General features: G+C 45.7%; 1 protein-coding gene across 2 annotated transcripts in view; it reads left to right on the top strand.

Moving 5' to 3' along the window:
- PAX5 (paired box 5) overlaps positions 1–18409 on the top strand; it is a 187521-nt gene that overhangs the window by 14265 nt on the left and 154847 nt on the right. For both annotated transcript variants that reach the window (XM_061425677.1, XM_061425678.1), the window contains exons 3-5: positions 5020–5217; positions 13174–13238; positions 16768–16896. In XM_061425677.1, the coding sequence (XP_061281661.1) occupies positions 5020–5217; positions 13174–13238; positions 16768–16896 (392 nt within the window). The remainder of the gene's footprint in view (positions 1–5019; positions 5218–13173; positions 13239–16767; positions 16897–18409) is intronic.

Below are 18409 nucleotides of genomic sequence, written 5' to 3'. Positions count from 1 at the left end.
TAAAACATGACCCAGCAGCTGTCCAATGTGGTAGTGTCATAGTGAGAATCATGGTGGCACTTCTTCCACATGCACAGTACTTTGGACTTTGCAGAGCCCTTTTGAGGCCATTCAATTCAAAGTAACCCCAGGAAACTTTTGTTGCAGAATGGATTGTCTCAGTTAGAAGGGGTAACATGTTTTCTGAAAGCCTGGTGAATTATTCCTAAGAACCCAGGAATAAGAGGTTCTTGGGAATTCCCCTATCTATATTTGGTGCCTGAGCAGGGCTGGGTGGAAAATCCACAAGTTATAAAATCACATAACCAGACTTCAATGTTTCATTTTAATGTTTTCAAAAAGCACATTCCATTTTTAAAAGTCAGCTGTCATTTTCAGTTCTGGGTTATCATCTAGCTTATTATTTTGGGCTGCAGTGTTTTCCTTCTATATGTTTTGTTTCCTTCATAGTGGCAGGCATCCTAAATATATATGAAATTTAGAGAGGAAACAAACAAACAAACAAACAAACACCAACTCTCAAATTAGACAGTTGAAAGTTGCCACTTGACCCTGCAATTTGCTGCAAGAAGAATACCAACAATGCCAATTCTCCCAAAGGGCTCTGTAGCCTCTTAACACACCTGTTTATTTTCTTGGGTGAGATGGTCCAAGAAAGCTTGTTTTGAGATGAGGAGACAAATTGTAGAGGGCAAAATGAGTGACTCAGATGCTTCCAGCCAATCAGCACTCAGGCTGGGAAGAGGCCTTAAGAATTCTGAGACCGTCTGCATCTCGCTGCACCCCAAAACCAAAGCGGCAAGTATGTTTCCAGGCAAGTGAAGTTGTTATAGGTCTGCCCTGGCAGTCAGGAACATTCTTGGGTTTAGCTGTCAGTACTCTCTCAGGATTTCTCTTGCAGGTCAGAAAACAGGCTTTGGCCTGTAGCTTGTGTTATAGTTTGAGAACAGATGGCTGAGTGGAAAATAAATATTTTGAAGTATGTCAGTGCTATTGTGACTTTCTGCTTACTCTTTCCCACCTGCTGGAATTTAAGACATTCTCTCGGATGGAGGGAATAACAGTTTTTAAACTTGAGAAGACTTGCTGGAGGCCAAGAGAAGTTTCAGGGCCAGGGGGTCTGGCAGCACCTTTAGAGACCATATCCCCCTGTTTATTCCTCATGCGGCCAACCATACCAGTTCATCCCAGCCATGGAGGCTGTGCGCATGGTATTCTTGTTAGAAAGTGATTTTAGGCAACAGGATGAGAACAAAAAAGGAAAGGAAAAAAAAAACAACTAGAGGAGAGGGAGATAGAGAAAAGAGAAAGAAAAGAAATAGAAAAGAAATGGATTGATTCAAAAAGAGAGAAATAGAGAAATAAAGAAGATAGAAAGAGAAAGGAGAACGATATCTCAGAGCATTTCAGCATCAGACTTGGAGGGCCGAGGGATCTTCGATGTCTTCCTGGGAAGCCTTCTCATTGTATGGAGGTGGAGAGAGAGAAAAAGGAGGCCCTTTCTTTGTTTTTGCTGAGATGTCTTTGCTGAGCCGACATTTTGCTTGCTATTTGGAATCTTCTCAGAGCAAGATGCTGAGCCCTTCTCAGAGGGAACATCCAGATGCCGGGTCCTCATGTTCTGGTGCCCAGGAGCCCTCCACATCTTCCTTGGGGGACTAAAGGACACAGGGACCCTCCCAGGCCCAGCCAGCAGCCTCCCGCGGCCCGGAATAGATTTGTCACTAGGTAGAGTGGCACTCGGAAGTTATGCGCCGCTCCGGTGCCTGGCCGTTTAAGTTGTCAACAATAAATTGGAATTTCATAGCTCATTATTTTCATAACTAAGAACCACAGTGGACAAAATGTCACTCTAATTAGAACTGCCTTTTAAGAAACAAGTTCAGCCCTAAAACAGTGTGACTGGGAATTTCTGAACTGGGCTTGTTCCATCCACTGATTTTTTTTTTTTTTTAAATTTTTCGGTCACTGAAGAATTTGATGGGCACACACGGGGTGACAGATTGTGGAGAGCGTGTGGTGTGTGGTGGCCGTGGTTTTCAGAGGCTGCGTGGCGAGGCAGGCAGGGTCCCTTGGGCAGTCCGAGTCATCTCAGGAAGGTGGCGGTCTGCCAGGAGTGTGGCATTCAGTCCACAGAGCTCAAGGCTCTGGAGGGGCTCAGAGGGAGAGCCCAGTGGCATGTGAGACCCATTTACATCCATCCAGAAAGCTGGGCTGTTGTCTTCTTTCACTGAAGCCTGGCTGGGAGGTTCATGCCATTTGGAATTGGGTGGTATGTTACATAGTAATAAACACTCAGAGGATTTTAATCCACAACACATGCTCTTTCTGTTTTGCAAAGCTTTTTCTTAACCACTCTGCATTTCTGTCTTCATGATGGCACTGCAAGGCAAGCCAGGCAAACATCCTCCCCTTATTATACAAATGGGATAACTGAGGTCCAGAGAGGCTAAGTGAGTTGATCGGGGTCACACTGTGAATTAGTATCAGAGCCACTGACTGGCATCTATACCTCTTGACTCTCAAACTAATGCTCCTTGCACCAAACCACACTGTGGGTTAGTGGCTATTGTTCGTCTTGTCGTGTATAAGTCCTGCGTGGCTGTTTTGCTGAGGTGAAAGGGTGGTTATTGAGATGAAAGGGTAGTCAGATCCTCACTTTACACAGTTGCCAGTTGGGGTTTTCTGGAGTGTCAGGGCTGGCTTCTAAGTGCCTGGACTATGCGTCAGACAAAAGGAAGACCTCCTGTGTCAGGATCATAGACTTGTACGGTTGGCAGTGCTCAAATGGGATGGAGAGAGAGTCCTGGGCACTGCCACCCCCAGCCATGCAAGTGGGGCGAGTACTGGGGGTGGTGAGGGCTACATCCTGCCACCCTCTCAGAGTTTCTGCATGGATTTTGCAGTCCCATTGGGCTAACATATTTTGAGCACGGGGTGTTCTATGTGTCAGAACCCCCATCCCAAGACAGTGCGTGTCCTAACAGACCCTCTGTGACTATAGATGGAGTGAATAAGAGACATGCACACGAAAATGGCTGGTAAACAGTAGAGCTGTCTGTAATTTCAAGGGATCTTTATTATTAGTACTAATGTCAATTAATTTTTATAACTAAAGCAGCAGCTTGTTCTAGTGAGAAGAGCACTGGATTCAGAGTCAGGTTTGAAAGCCTGGGACTGTTTCTAAGTTCCAAAAGGGGGTTGGGCAAGGATTTAATCTTCTGATCATCGGTTTTCCCTTTGATTACGTAAAATCTTGCTGGCCTCTCAGGACTGTGAGAATCAAGATAATTCGAGGAAGACTCTGTAAACTTTAAGGCACTGCGCCTGAATAATGAGATGCTGTGTTGTAGTAACAGATAATTTTCTGTTGTAAAATTGAAAGGATCTGCTGAATCTGCCAATATTGCTGTATACTGTGATTTAGATACTTTTTAGACTTCTGGCAAAAAAAAGTTTTTTCTTGGATATTTCTAAAAACCTGTTTGTGACTAATAGACTTTTATCAATTATAGAAAGAGGGAGCATAGACTGAGTTTTGCTTTATGGTCCACAAATTTGTACATGACAGTCTTCTCAATGGAAAATAAAATTTGTGCATCCATATCACTGTTCCCAAATGGTTTCTTCTGTTTCTAGGATATTCGCTAACTTGGCCCTAACCAGACTTACCCAAGCTGAGAATTTCAGCATCTCTTTCAATGGAACCACTCATTGTCCTGTGTTATCTTTCCTACCCATCATAGACCCACCTTTGCTTATTGTAAACTCGTTAGGTTTAAATTTTTTCAGTCATCTCTAAAATGTCTTTTTTATTAAAAACATTTTTTTCCCAAATACAAGATAATCTCCTTTTCAAGAGGAAGTCAAAAATTCCTCTGTAAATGTTGAGAGAGACATCCAGTGAAGGCTTAGATTCAGAAAAGAAATCAAGTAATTTTTTTCCCCTGAAATGATCTTTCATGGCTCTCTTCTCCCTGGTTTCGGTTTTACTGTAAAACCCTGACATCCTATTTGCGTTAACGAGGAAGAGCTGATAGCATGGAAATGTCCTTAGAAACAGCGATTTACCTCAGAGGAGGTCCCTGGAAGAGCTGCAGTGACTTGTGGTTGGTTGGTTTTTTTTTTGATTGCTTGCGTTTTGACTTATGTGTAACTCATATTGCCAGTTAATTCTGGAATCTGACATTCTTTTAAATTTTATGCCAGGGTTATTGTTTTTCTCTTATGGAAAAAGAAGTTAAGCAGGTGAGTCTGCTAGGGAATGGGAGAGCCAACGAAAGAAAGACACAAGGCAACTTTCTGGGGAAATTTTAGCTCAGAAGGCTGGGCCACAGTCCTGGTTTGGCCCTGGGTCTTGGGTGACCCTGGGCAAGCCAGGTAACCTCTACGGGTCTGTTTTATGTCTGTAGATGGAGGCCTGTTTGTATAATCATTCACGCATTCAGCCATTCAAAACTGAATGTTGTACTTTAGAAATTAAAAATTATGTGTTTTAGAGGTGTTGTGGGGATCAAATGGGAAAACCAATTGGAAAGTTTTCTGTGAATTATCAAGTGGTAGATAAATGCGACAATTAATTAATTAAGGCTGAGCATTCTGACTAGAACTATCCAATGGAAATGTAATGTAAGCCATGTAGGAGGTTTAAAGTTTTCTACTTGTACATTAGAAAAGGAAAAAGTAACAGGTACAATTACTTTTCATTGTATACTTTATTCAATCCATATATTAAAAAGATGATCATTTCAACATATAACCAATGGAAAACACATTACTGAGATTCTGACTTTATTTTTGTACTAGTTTTTGAAAACCTGATATGTATTTGATGCTTAGAGGACATGTCAATTCAAACAGATCACTTTCCAAACGTTCAAAGGCCACATACACGGCCAGTGGCTACATATGAGATAGCACAGATCTGGGCATTTCCTGGACAGAGTAGTCCATTATTTTGTTACCAATGTCCATTTTTCTGGTTTCTCATGGCTGAACTCCTTTCTCCTTGGGTCGTAGGTATTATGAGACAGGGAGCATCAAGCCTGGGGTAATTGGAGGATCCAAACCAAAGGTCGCCACACCCAAAGTGGTGGAAAAAATCGCTGAGTATAAACGCCAAAATCCCACCATGTTTGCCTGGGAGATCAGGGACCGGCTGTTGGCGGAACGGGTGTGTGACAATGACACAGTGCCCAGCGTCAGTTCCATCAACAGGTGAGTGGCTAGTGCCTTTGGGAAGCTGAGGGTCTGGGTGGGGTGGAAATGCCAGTGGCTATGCACGTGCCTTTCCTGAAGATCTGGTCTCTCCTTTCACCAAGTCCCCACAGGCATTATCAGTCAGGAGGGATGTGCACAGGCCTGGATGGGTCTCTCTATCACTCTTCTCTCCAAAGTAGGCAGAAGTCCTAAGCCCAGGGAGAGGAGGCTATGCCAGCACCCGGCTGCTGCAAATTTTTCTGACTCCGGTGTCATTTCCATTACTCCCTCCACTACCTGTCTCTGCGTGTGGAGCACTCAACAATGAAATGTCCTGTTAGGTCTTCACAAACGTCGCTTCCTTGCAAGCCAGTCCCCAAGGTTAGCACTGGCCCACCTCAGAGCTTCCCAGGAGGAAAATCTTTGCCTCCAGTTTGGGCAGAGGTTGAGACACTGAGTGTGGGGAACAGAGCCTGGACTTGCAGTTGGGAGATTTCAGCTCCCTTCAGATTTGTCAGGCCTGCCACAAACTCAGAGTGTGACCTTGACAAGGCTCTTCATCTCTCTGAGAGCCCAGGATTTGGTGGTACTGATATGGGTCTGTGATTTCCAAGAGTGACATCCAGGATGCTAAGATGTTGTGCAGTTAGGGGGTTGCCTTCTCCTTGGTTGCCCTGAATCTCACCCTGGGACAGAAAGAACCAGAGAGATGCCTTAAGTACCAGGCAGAGGATCTTCTTGGCAGGGCTTTCTTTTATCCAGTCTGGTCCAGAATACATCCAATGGAGCTTTCAGAACTGAATTCCTGAAAGAATGTTTTCTATTGTAGGAGGTGTGGTCTCAACTCCATTGAAACCCGTAGAGTCAAGGATGTAGTTGTGAGATGACAGAAATGATGGTTCCCTACACCCCACAAAGAAAAACGAAGCCAGCAGACTGAAAACCTGAATAGTTCCCATTTCTCCAAGGTCATGCCCTGCTCTTGTCAGTGCAGAGCCTGCCTGGGCACAGGGGACCCCTGCAGCAAAATGAGGTGGTCAAACCAGACTATTTCTAAGATCCCCTCTGGTCCTGACAGTTGTTGATTCCATGATGACTCAAATGCACAGAATCACCGTGTGAATGTTCATGTTGGTATTTAGAGTCCTGCTATCTCATAAACCATTAGCCTGATTTTTTTCTCTCAGCAAACTTTACTTTGGCTCTGACATCCCCCAAGGTACCACGAAGAGCGAGAGGAATCAGACATACGATCTATCTCTTAGTTTCTGTTCTAGAGGGGCTCCTTGTCCAGGAAGGGGTTCTAGCTTTCACTGAGGGGTCTGGACAGCCTGACAATAGGCACAAAATTGCTGGAGAGGGAGCAATTATTGTGGTGGGTTTGCCGTGCCATATGGTGCTAAGTCGCTTCAGTCACTGTCCGACTTTTTGGGACCCTGTGGATGGACTGTGGCCCGCCAGGATCCTCTGTCCTTGGGATTCTTCAGACAAGAACACTGGAGTAGGTTTTTAGGGGGCTTGTGGGGGAATAACGCCAGTTCTTTCTGGAGGGGGTCTGTATGCTTTTAGAGTCCCCTACTTCCAGCTCTTGGAAAGTTTTCCATGACACAAGGCAACGTGACTTTTCCCCCTTACCTGTACCTTCAAAAACCTTAACATGGAGTGAGGCGTGAGCTGCTCAGAGTGGTGAAGGAGCAGAGCAGTTTCCATAAAACTGGTGGTCAGGCTCTGGGGACCCAGAGACTTTTCAATCTAGGTTACACAGGTGGTTTCAAAGATAACTCAGGTGGCCCGTGGAGGTCATAAACTCCAGTGCCGACGTGGAGCCAGGCGGGTGGTGCCATGGGGGCAGTGGCTCAGGTATAAGGCAGCCAGAAAGGTTGGGTCTGTACAAACTAGGAACACAAGCTGTATTGAAGGGGCAGTTGTCTCTCGGTTCCAACTGAAAGCCGCTGGGCATGTGGGCCCGGTGGTAGCCCGATTTTTTCCGTTCTTAAAGAGAATCCAAAAAAAAAGAGAAGAGAATCCAGAAACTAGCCCTTGTTTGCGTGTGTGTGTGTGTGTGTGTGTGTGTATGAAATCTCTATACCTTTAAACAGTGGCAACTAATGTCAATGAGAAAATGCCTTTGCAGGACAAGCACAAATCATTTGCTGGCCCTAGCTTCTATCTTCTGTCATCCTGGAAGGAAAACTGTTTTTTGAATGTCCTTGAGAAAAATAAAACTAGCACATCAAACCAGTGATAGTGAACTTTACAAACTACCTCTCCCCAGTTATGGTAAAGAACTAATATTTCCTTATAAAATAAGTTTATTTAAATAAAAAAGTACGTTATTTGAAAGAAGCATATAAAGCAAACCGAGCACAGTGATTACGGATGTGCTGAAGGTTGTGAAGGGGGTACTTGAAGGAGTGTCCAGGGAAATCACAGCTCAGCTGGTGCTTTGTATCCCGAGTGGTGCTGTGGGGGGCGTCAGGCTGCTAGTTGCTGGGCCATGGCTAGCCTCAGGGCTCCCCGTGGTGTCCCAGCCCACATGGTGGCCCAGTGGCCCCACTGGCTGTGCCTCTAAGGGGCTTCCACATCTGTAATCTCCGACAACCTCAAGGCTTAACTCTCTTGTGACAAGTATAGAAACTAAGGCCCAGGATCTATTCACAGTGCACAGGAGTGCACAGGAACTATGACTTTGAGCTCGATGTGGGGTGGAGCCCAGGTCCCCTGATGGGAAGAAAAGGGCTGTTTCTTTCCTCCACTCCCGGGTAGGACTCTGCCAGTGCAGAACTGAGAACTGAGGAACTGTGAGGAGAGAGACAAGGAGAAGCAGTCATCCCCACTGCCTTCCCACTCCCTTCCCCAGCTTTGCAGCCTGGATGCTTTGCTGCCTGTCTGTAGGCTTCCTCTGTGATCTATAGCCTTTTCCTGTGCTTCTTTCTGGGGCTCCTCCTGGGAGCACTCTCTGGCTCCTCACCACATTCTTCAATGAGAGCTCTTTGGTGTCTTTAGCAACAGACCGTGCAATGCAAATAAACTAAGGGCGGCAGGTGGGGAGGGGGGTGGCAGTCTTGTGTCTTGTGTGACTGCTTTCCCCTACCCACACCCTCACAAAGCCTGAGCCATCCCAGTACACAGTTTTATTTTCCATATAAAGATCCCACTGCATTCTAACAGATGCAGCTTCTAAGTAACTGTCTTGCAAATGTTGTGTAAGAGGTCCGTAGCTCCCTCTCCCAGCCCCTGCTTCCCTGGGAGGTAATGTCTCTCACTGCTCCACTACTTCAAACAACTAGGGAGGGAGGGGGTGGCTGGATCGGTAGCTATTCTGGGGGCCACAGTGCCTTCTCCCCGCCCACCAGAAGTGTGTGAACTCCTGCTGCCTTCTGGGGATTCTGCCTGGGAAGCTATGACTGACTGGGGTGAAGCAACACTGAACCAGTTGTGCTGGGATTGTGGGAGATTTCCTGGGACACAAACCATCATGTTTGTGTGACTTCTTAAGGACAAATACATGCTGGGATGCTCACAACCTGCAGGAAGGACGCTTGGAACCCAACCTGAGACAGTTGGAGGAGACTCTCCTAGAGCTGAGCCCAATGCCGGGGATGAGGGGATGGATGGAGTCTTCCTTCTTTGTTTGTTCCAGTCCCATGGCTCTAAACTGAGCAGCACTCCCAGCCTAGAGGGGCAGCCCTATTTAGCTCCAGCCGTGGTTGTCCTGTGAGAATGTGGGGCCAGTATTCTGGGTGTTCTGATTTTTCAGGAGAAGCTAGAAATTCATGTATTCATGTAAAGCTCCCAACTTACCAATATTGACAACTAATTCAAATGAAAATAAATGTACTCTGCAGGCCAAACGCACCTAGTCCAGCGATGGGTGTGGCCTGGGGATGACCCTTTATAAACTCTATTCTTCAGCCTAACTTGGGCAGCAAGTTCATCCCTTTCCTCTTTCTTCTCCATGTCAGTTGCAGGCCTGCCTGTCACCTGTGGGCTCTCTGCAGCTTGGCTGCTGTCTTGAAGCTTGGACCCTTAGTTTTTGCATTCTTAGTATAGATGATGGCCCAAGATTCTTTCTGCACCTATGCACCAATGGCAGTTTGATCAGTGCAGTAAACATGGGTATTTCTTCAGCCCTATAACTTCATTTCTTCTTTTAAGGCAACACGATTTTCTTTCAGTGGAATTTTGTATGTGGTGGTGGGGGCGGGGTGGTGGCTGGGGGTGATAGTGACAAGACTTAGCCTTTCCAAGCAGTGAGGGTGATGTTGAAATGGGACCCTTGCCAATGTCTGTAATATCTAAAGCTGCTCAGACTTGGAATCTTTGGATTCTAGATGGACTTTGAATCCAGCTAGGCTTTATGTGTTATGTAGGAAGTATTTAGTCCCTCTGCTAAAGTCCCACCTCCTTTGAATGTGGCTCAAAGAAAAGTGCCCAGGCATGGGAGCTGATTTGCCATGTGACCTTGGGCAGGCCATTTGAACACTCTGGGCTTTAGTTTCCTTATTTGTAGGAATTCTTTGATTGTTGAGCTTCCTCCCCCATTGGACCATCTAGAATGATCCTATGGCATTCAAGGTCAGGCAAAGTAAAGTAAAGGCTATACCTCTTAGTACTGACTGTCAATTAGCCCCAATTGTCTCTGGTTTAGAAAAGTCCAGAGTGTGACTCTTATGGTGATGAGTCCTGATGTTAATTTTTTGTTTTTTAAGAATCACTCTAATTCAATTACAGTGTTGTTCTTCCAACTCCCATTTCTTCTCCGTGGAAGATGATGCTCTTTGTTCTCTTTCTGGCAGCTGCTGCAGGCAGATGGGCAGAATCTCTGTCTCTGGAGATACCTTTGAAGGGTTCCCTACAGTTCAGGTCCCCCTGTAAAAGACAGCCCTGCCACAGCCTTAAAATAGGGTGTGGGGATGGCTACCTCCCCTCCCCAGCTCCCAAGGGGATCCCATGTGTTTTTAAGGCATTTGTGAAAAATATGAACCTTTTAAGGTTGAAGCTAGTCATTAATCTTTATGAAGATACCAATGAAAATAACAACAGCTAACATTTATCGAGAATTTACTATGCAGCAACCACTGGTCTAAGTACTTAATTAATTCTCATAATAACCCTATGAGGCAAGAATGATTCTTAGTCTCTTTTTTGCAGATGAAAAAATTGAGGTAGAGAGGTTAAGAAACTTGCCCAAGGTCGTGCAGCTGGCAGATTGTAAAACTGGTGTTCAAACTCTAGAAGTCTGGGTCTGGGACCTGCTTACCCCACTGCAGCTGCTGCTCAATGATTTATAACAACTGATTATGTTTTACCAACAATTTATAACTATTTTTAAAGAAAAATAAGGAAAATATAATTTTCTTTGCTTATGTACAAATTTAATGGAAAACAATGCTTTCAAAATTAGGACCTTATGCTGGACTTCAATGGGAAATAGTTGCAATATATTTTACTATATGTTTGTATATACATAAATCAAAATATAGATAAATATAGTTAAATCTTGCATCTCCATATATATTCACACATCTAGTGATATATATATAGACACAGACACATGTATACACAGAGAAGGTGACATACACAGACATCCCCAAATTAGGTCAGGTGCTAGCTTAATTCCTGTAGAGTCTAAAAAACTGCCTCACTCCTAGGTCTTTGTTAACACATTCCCTGTTTGCTTAGTCAAAATAAGTGGTTTGAATATTGGAGAAAACAAATAAGCAAACACTGTGAGGATATTTGAGGCAAAACATTGCTGACTCAACAGAAAACAGCAAAAGGCCCTCTGCAGAGCTCAGGTGGCCTGGGCTTCAGAGATCCCGTGGCTGGGCTGTGGTGTGAACAGAAACATCCATTCCAGGCTGTCAGCTGAGGATGCTGAGTGCCTTGCATGCCCAGCGTTGAGCTGTGCGATCACAGAGAGCAGGGGCCAAGGCCTGATGAATTTTAGAAGAGGCATCTGCCATTTTTCTTCTCCCTTTCCTGGTGCACAAGCTGGAGACCAGTGCAGCCTGAAACAAACTTCCATAAAGAATGTTCTGAAATGTGAAAAAGTTTCTTATATGAAGCTGAGTGAACAGAGCAGGACATAGAATTGTACACATGGTTTAATCCTGATTTAATTAAGAAAAAAATGGATATTTCCAAATGCACATGGGAAGGCGAGCATAAAGGAAATACACCAAAATGTGGTCTTAGATGTCTTCCTTATACTTGTCCAAATAGTCTACCATGAGCACAAAGGACTTTTATAATTAGGAAGCACTCTAGTAAATGTTCTTTAAAAGGTCACAGTTGGAGGCTGGGATAGAACTTTTCTAAAGAAGCTGCACATTTTATTACCATCCACCCTTCTCCTAAATGCCAGGGGAGGAATCTTCTTGCAGACCCCAAGTAACTTCTGGCCTGGCCCTGGTCAGCCGCTCCCTAGTGGCTCAGTTGGTAAAGAATCTGCCTGCAATCCAGGAGACGAGGGTTCGATCCCTGGCTCAGGAAGATCCCCTGGAGAACCCACTCTAGTATTCTTGTCTGGAGAATCCCAGGCAAGTCAATCCCTGACTCCTTTGCAACCCCATGGACTGTAGCCTGCCAGCTTCCTCTGTCCATGAAATTTTCCAGGCAAGAATAGTGGAGCAGGTTGCCATTTCCTCCTCCAGGGTATCTTTCCAACCCAGGGATCGAACCTGCTTCTCCTGTGTCTCCTGCACTGAACAGAGGAGCCTGGTGGGCTACAGTCCATGGGATTGCCAAGGGTCAGACATGACTGTGCAACTAACTCACTTTCACTTCACTTTGTTCAGCTGCTTTACAATGCATTGGGTTCAGGGGTCTCATGAAGGCCTCACGTGTTGTCCCAGCTGGAAATTTACTAAAAGCCCAAGGTTCTGCTGAAGGGCATCAGAGCTGCCCGGTAGCAAAGGGAAGGTGCCGCTGCTATTGATCATTTTATACACTGGGCTTTATGATAAGATTTTTTTTCTAAAAAGGATGGATTAAAGTAAGCAAAGAGTGGTCTGTTCCAATTCCCTCATTGTATTGAGGCCCCCACAGTGGAATGGACTTGCCCAGGATTATAATCAAGTTTATCTTAGAACTAGAGCGAGGTCTCTGGGAAGACCATGCAGGACAACCCTGGCTCCAGCTCTGTAGAGCCTTTCCACTGTTTTGTGTAATTCAGTCTTCCTCTTAGCCAAGCCAAGCCAGAGTCAAAGTGGCAGCACTTTAACCCTTTCCAGTTTTGTAGCAACATTCACACTGCTCCCCTCACCCCCTTGATAATTTCTGATGTGTGTGTGTGTGCTCAGTAGCTCAGTCATATCTGACTCTTTTGTGATCCCATGGACTGTAGCCTGCCAGCCTCCTCTGTCCATGGAATTTTCCAGGCAAGAATAGTGGAGCAGGTTGCCATTTCCTCCTCTAGAGTATCTTCCCAACGCAGGGATTGAACCTGCGTCTCCTGTGTCTCCTGCATCGGCAGACAGATTCTTAACCACTGTGCCACCTGGCAGGGATGTTATTCTTCCTGTGGCTTTCTAAGGGAGAGAAACCAAAATGTGAGAGCTGCCAGGGGACAGGGAGGTCACCAGGTTCAGTGGCTTTATTCCACAAATGGAAGGTTGAGGTCCAGGGAAGGGAAGAAACTTTCTAACTTGCTCAGTGAGTTCCTGATGGAGCTGAAGCTGCTCCAAGAATAGGATGACTATTTGTAATATTAACACACCAATCTCTTCCTACAGAAGAGGCAGTTGAGGCCCAAAGAAGGGTGCCAGTTACCCAAAGACACCCAGGGAGGTAGGGGTCGAGCTAGAACTAACCTATAATTTTTCCAAACCCCCAGTTCCAGACCTGGATTTATAATCTGTCCCCACTTCCACGACCCAACTTGATATGGGTTTCTGGCATTGCTACTTGAGATCTCTTCTCCACTGTGATGGTAAATAGCATTTTTTTGTTTTTCTCAATTGTTCACAGGATCATCCGGACAAAAGTACAGCAGCCACCCAACCAGCCGGTCCCAGCTTCCAGTCACAGCATAGGTAAGAAGAACTTTTAAAAAAAAAATTTAAAAATCTAATGGGCTCCAAGTACTCAAAAGAACTTTTAATCATTCTTATGGACAGATAATTCTGCATAAAACACTTCGGCACACGTACTAATGCGCCTTCTTTGTCATTCTCCAAGGGCTGAACCTGGTAAATGAATTTTATAAATACTGCTAAAAGGTTTTGAATTTTACTGATTATTATGATAAATAGCTTTCACCATGAGACAGAAAATTGAAATCTAAGCCAAAAAAAAAAAAATCCACTAATGGGGGTCTATAGAATGTCAGATAATTAAAGTAATAAATCAAGAAAGGGATACTTATTCATAACATTTTCTGCATCATTAGTCAGTAAGTAGTTTTGAATGTGTTTTTTTCTTCTACCAACCAGCCCTTCAACAATTCTTTGTGCACTTGCAGTCTTGAGTGAAGATGTGGCAAAACTTCCTAAACTTTCTTTCTCTCTCTCTTTTGCTTCGATCTCATTGCTCCATGAACTGTCAAGGGCTGCCACTGGGGTTTCTGACACTCACGGGTGAAGTCTGACAGTGACCAAGGAGGGGAGTTATATTTCCTATTACTCAGGAATTCAGAAGTTTCCCTTGCTTTCCCTTCCCTGCAAAGTTCCTGAGATGAAAGTGACGTGTTTCTACTCAAGGTGTATTATTTCTCCACCTGGGATAAGGGAAACACCTCTGGTTAGCTGGGAGAAAGCGTGAAGATCTCTGATTGCTTATGGTTGCCTCTTTGCATCAAAGTAAGACAGAATTCCTCCTTTACATAAAATAATTCTTCATTTAGTAATCCATCCAAAAAGCATTGGCTAAGTCCCTGCTATGCAACCTGTTGTGGAGACTAACATTATAAAGGGGGTAGGACAAAATCCCCCGTTCTCAAGGGCTTCTTGGTCTAGTGGGGACTATCACAAAGAGCCCAGGTTTTGACAGATGTTTTCAGACTTCCCTGGTGGCTCTGTGGTAGAATCCGCCTGCCAATGCAGGAGACGCGAGTTTGATCCCTGAGTTGAGAAGAGCTCCCTCTGCACCGCTGCCCCCCCCCTCCAAAGGAAAAGGCTTCTGGCTCCAGTATTCTTGCCTGGGAAATCCCATGGACAGAGGAGCCTGATGGGCTACAGTCCATGGGATCACAAAGGGTCAGACATGACTTAGCGACTAAACAACAACAACAATTACAAAGAGAAGTTTGCAAATACTGAGATCAGGCTCAAAAAGAGAGTACAGGGTGCTGTGGGAACAGAAGAGAGGGATGGACCAGCTGTGCTGAGCTGGAGTGAAGAGGATTGAGGGAAGTTTCTGGGGAAATATCTGTGTCTGAGATTTCATTTGCAGCTTTAACTATTTCAGGTCCTATAGCAATGACTACTAAGGGTAACTGATAATATTCTTTCAATTGGGTTAGAGGAATAATTCCACTTGACAGTCAGTGGAATGCATAATCTCAGAAATTTGTATAAAAACCATATCTTATGTGTGTGCCGCCCCTAATAGTTTATAAACTTATCAAAGAGTGAGGAAATGGAAGCTTTAGAGAGATGAAATAACTAGCCCTCGGTCACATGGCCAGTAAGTAGAGAAGCCAGAATTGGAACCTGGGTCTTTTGAGCTAAGTGTGATCACAAAATATTGGAACAAATGTCATCAGCTCTGTTAGCAACATGGTGAACCTTGGTTACAAGCGGTTGTTGTTGTTTAAAGTATCAAATGACTTGTGATCTTCTTTCTTCCTCTGTTCTTTGCACCTTAACACAAAAAAGGTTGTGAGATTTGCATAAATCTATTTTGAGGCGCTTCTTCTGGTGAAGGAAAAGAGAAGTTAACGATTTCTACTTCTGTGTCTCCTAAGGAAGATCTAAAATCAAACTCAACTATGAGAAGAAAGCTCTGTTCCCCTTAGGTCTGGAGGGGCAAAAGCTGGATGTGCTCCAAGGAAAGCAACAAACAGCTTCTCAACGGATCACCTCCATCTCCAGTCCTTTCTTACGCTTTAGAGTCAAAAGCAGCTCCACCTGCCTCCAGCTAGTTACAGCCAAAGGAAATGTGCCTGAGATCGGTCTACAGGTTTTAATGAACCGAGAAAGAATTCCCACAGCCCAGAAATGGAAATTCAGCTGTACGGCTTGAGAGGCCCTTGATGACCGAAGGGTCTCCCTCTTAGATTCTGGGGCCAGGAGTTAATGTGAAACTTGCTGAAACCTCCCCTCCCCCATTCTTATTCTTAGGAACTTAAATATTAATACCTCAGTCACAGTAAATCATCGACCCACGTTTTGGGGCGGAAGAAATCTAGACTTTAAACCAGATGACCCAAGGCTGAGCCCTGGTGCTACTGCTTATTAGTGAGATGACCTTGAGCCAATCACTTTGCCGTATGGAGGCTCAGTTTCCTCACTTGATAAATGAGAATGAATAATAGCATTCAGTTATTGCAAGCATCAAACGAAAAGTACATTATTCATGTGAAGCATATTATTGTTTTTTCATTATTCATTAGTGAGGAGCAGATTACTACAGGGCTTAAGACTTTAGTTCTTGGGTTCCAGTCACTGCACTGTCTCATTAGCTGTGTGACCTTGGGCAAGTCACTTACCTTCTCTGAGCCTTGGTTCCTTTACCTTTCCAGTGACCTAACTTATAAGTTTGTTCTCAGAATCAAATATGATAATGCAAGAATGCCTGGGACAGAGTAAGTTCTCAGAAAAGATTAACATTATTATACATCAATGTATATAACATAGAGTATATTTATATATATATATATATATAGACTTCCTTGGTAGCTCAGAGGGTAAAGCGTCTGTCTACAATGCAGGAGACCCAGGTTTGATCCCTGGGACGGGAAGATCCCCTGGAGAAGGAAATGGCAACCCACTCCAGTACTCTTGCCTGGAAAATCCCATGGACAGAGGACAGAGGACAGACTGGTAGGCTACAGTCCATGGGGTCTTAAAGAGTTGGACACAACTGAACAATTTCACTTTCACTTTTAATATTATATAACTAATATTAAAATCCAGGTAAACTGGAAGGAGAATAAGACAGTGAGGAACTATTAAAAAAAGAAACAGTCTTCATTAGGTGCTTTGCTGGCTATGTGTGTGAGTGTGCAGATATTTATGTCTGCGTGGATGGGTGGATGTGTAAATAGGCAGTGAGCCTGCCTAAGTAGTAGGTTGTTTTTTTTAGCACTGGCTGGCTGTGGGCTCCAGCTCCCCAGTTTCTCTGCTCCATCCCCCTGCTTCCTGCATCCTTGGATAGGCTGGGTTTGAGTTCCTTTCACCGCTGTCAGTTCTCTTGGGAGTGGGGCGCTCTTATCTTCCAGGTGTGGCTGCTGTTCTGGGGGAGGCATCCTTAGCACGCCCCCACCCTCTCCGCTCGGTCCACCAAGCTGGTGTTGGGGGAGTGCCTTTGTTTTTGCCGGATTGTTGGGGCCCAACCTTCCTCCTCCCGGGAGCCGCCCCCTAGCCTCCTGCGGGGCCCTGACCGTCCTCTTCCTCTGCGCAGTGTCCACGGGCTCCGTGACGCAGGTGTCCTCGGTGAGCACGGACTCGGCTGGCTCCTCCTACTCCATCAGCGGCATCCTGGGCATCACATCCCCCAGCGCCGACACCAACAAGCGCAAGAGAGACGAAGGTAAGAGACGCCGCGCACAGTCGGGGATGGACCCACCGGCTCTGAGGGATCTGTTTCCAGGCCCTTGGTCAGGGGCGGGAGCACAGATGACTGCTATGCGCTCCCCTTATCTGCAGAGCTCTGGAGGCGCCGGGCCCAGCCCCAACCTGACCCTGGGGGAAGGGGCTAAGCCTTCTGTGAGAGGACGAGGGGCCCGGCTGGGACTGGACTTCTCCCTGGCCTCCTCCCATCTTCACCCTTTGGAGGGAAAGGCAGTCCTGGCCTAACTCCATGGCCTGTGCTTTGCCACCTCTAAGAAGCCGGTCCCTTGGCAGATGTGATGCCCAAAGGCAGGGTGTGGGGGTATGAGCACAGCAGCAATGGCCCCTTTTGGGGGGACCCCTCAGGAGAGGAAGGATCTGGGCATAGTGAGAGGGGCACACCTCCTGTAGTAGGCTTATCGAGTGGGGTCTCTCCCAGGCCTTCAGCGTGGTGCTGGGAGAGGGGTGGTTGAGGAAGTGAATAATCTCATCTCTGCCCTTAGGGCCTGGAAGGAAGGAGTGCAGGGGCCTCCCAGGGATTAAATAGATGTCCATCTTCTGTGTTGGTTTTTCTCAACCTTCAGTATGCTGCCCAGGCCTCCAGAACTGGCTGCCTCTGTCCCAAACACCTGCCCACCTTAACCCTGATCTCCTTTCCCTGGATGGGCTGCCAGTTTGGGCTGACATTACTGGGTCTGAGAGGAGGAATGATCCCCTGAGAGTCTGTAAAACCTCCATCAGGAAAGGAAAGAAAAAAAAAAGGCCAGGGTCTAGGGCCTGAGAGCAGCGTGACAGAAATCTTGATTCAATTACTCAGTTCTTTGACACAATTCCCCTTCTCAACTCCCTGTAAGGGGTGTATGTTCTGTGTGAGCACGTGCCTAAGTACTTAAGACTCGTAACTAGAAAACTGAGTCGGCCCAGTGGTGGATCAGCGCGTGGTCCGTGTGTTCCAGGCCATGCAGGAGCTGGGCCCACGGCCTCTGTGTCGAGCTATGGAAGATGATCCATGGCTTTTGGAAACTGCTTCATCTCTTTCTCCCTGCTCCTGATGTCAACAGATGTCAGAAGTCTTTTACTTGGTGGTTTGCTGTGCCATGTTCCTGCAGGGGACAGTGGGCCTACCATCTCTGTTGGTTTATGGGGCTGATGGTGTCATCTTTTCATTGTCACCTGGACTCACTGCAGTTGTGCCGAAGCTGGAGCCTGCTGTGTTTGATCATGTGAAGGGGCGGGTATTTGAGGCTCCCTCAGAGGCCGAGGGATAGAGGCAGAGTTTTGAAGAGGAAAAAAGAAAAATTGAGTTTGATGTTACCATCAAACACACAGGTCCTGAATTGGGGAGATTGTGTCACTGTGTTTGCTGAGTGCGCTAATGGCTTTCGGTCTCTGGGGAGTGGTTGCTCTAGCCTCCCAAGCTGCTTGAGAAAGTATAGAATGGTCAAGATGTGGATACTGTTTGTCTACACTGCCCTGTGCTGGGCAGATCCTTC

Source organism: Bos javanicus, chromosome 8, assembly GCF_032452875.1.
Source record: "Bos javanicus breed banteng chromosome 8, ARS-OSU_banteng_1.0, whole genome shotgun sequence".
NCBI classification, from domain to species: Eukaryota; Metazoa; Chordata; class Mammalia; order Artiodactyla; family Bovidae; genus Bos; species Bos javanicus.
This window is presented reverse-complemented; position numbering and strand designations above follow the sequence as displayed.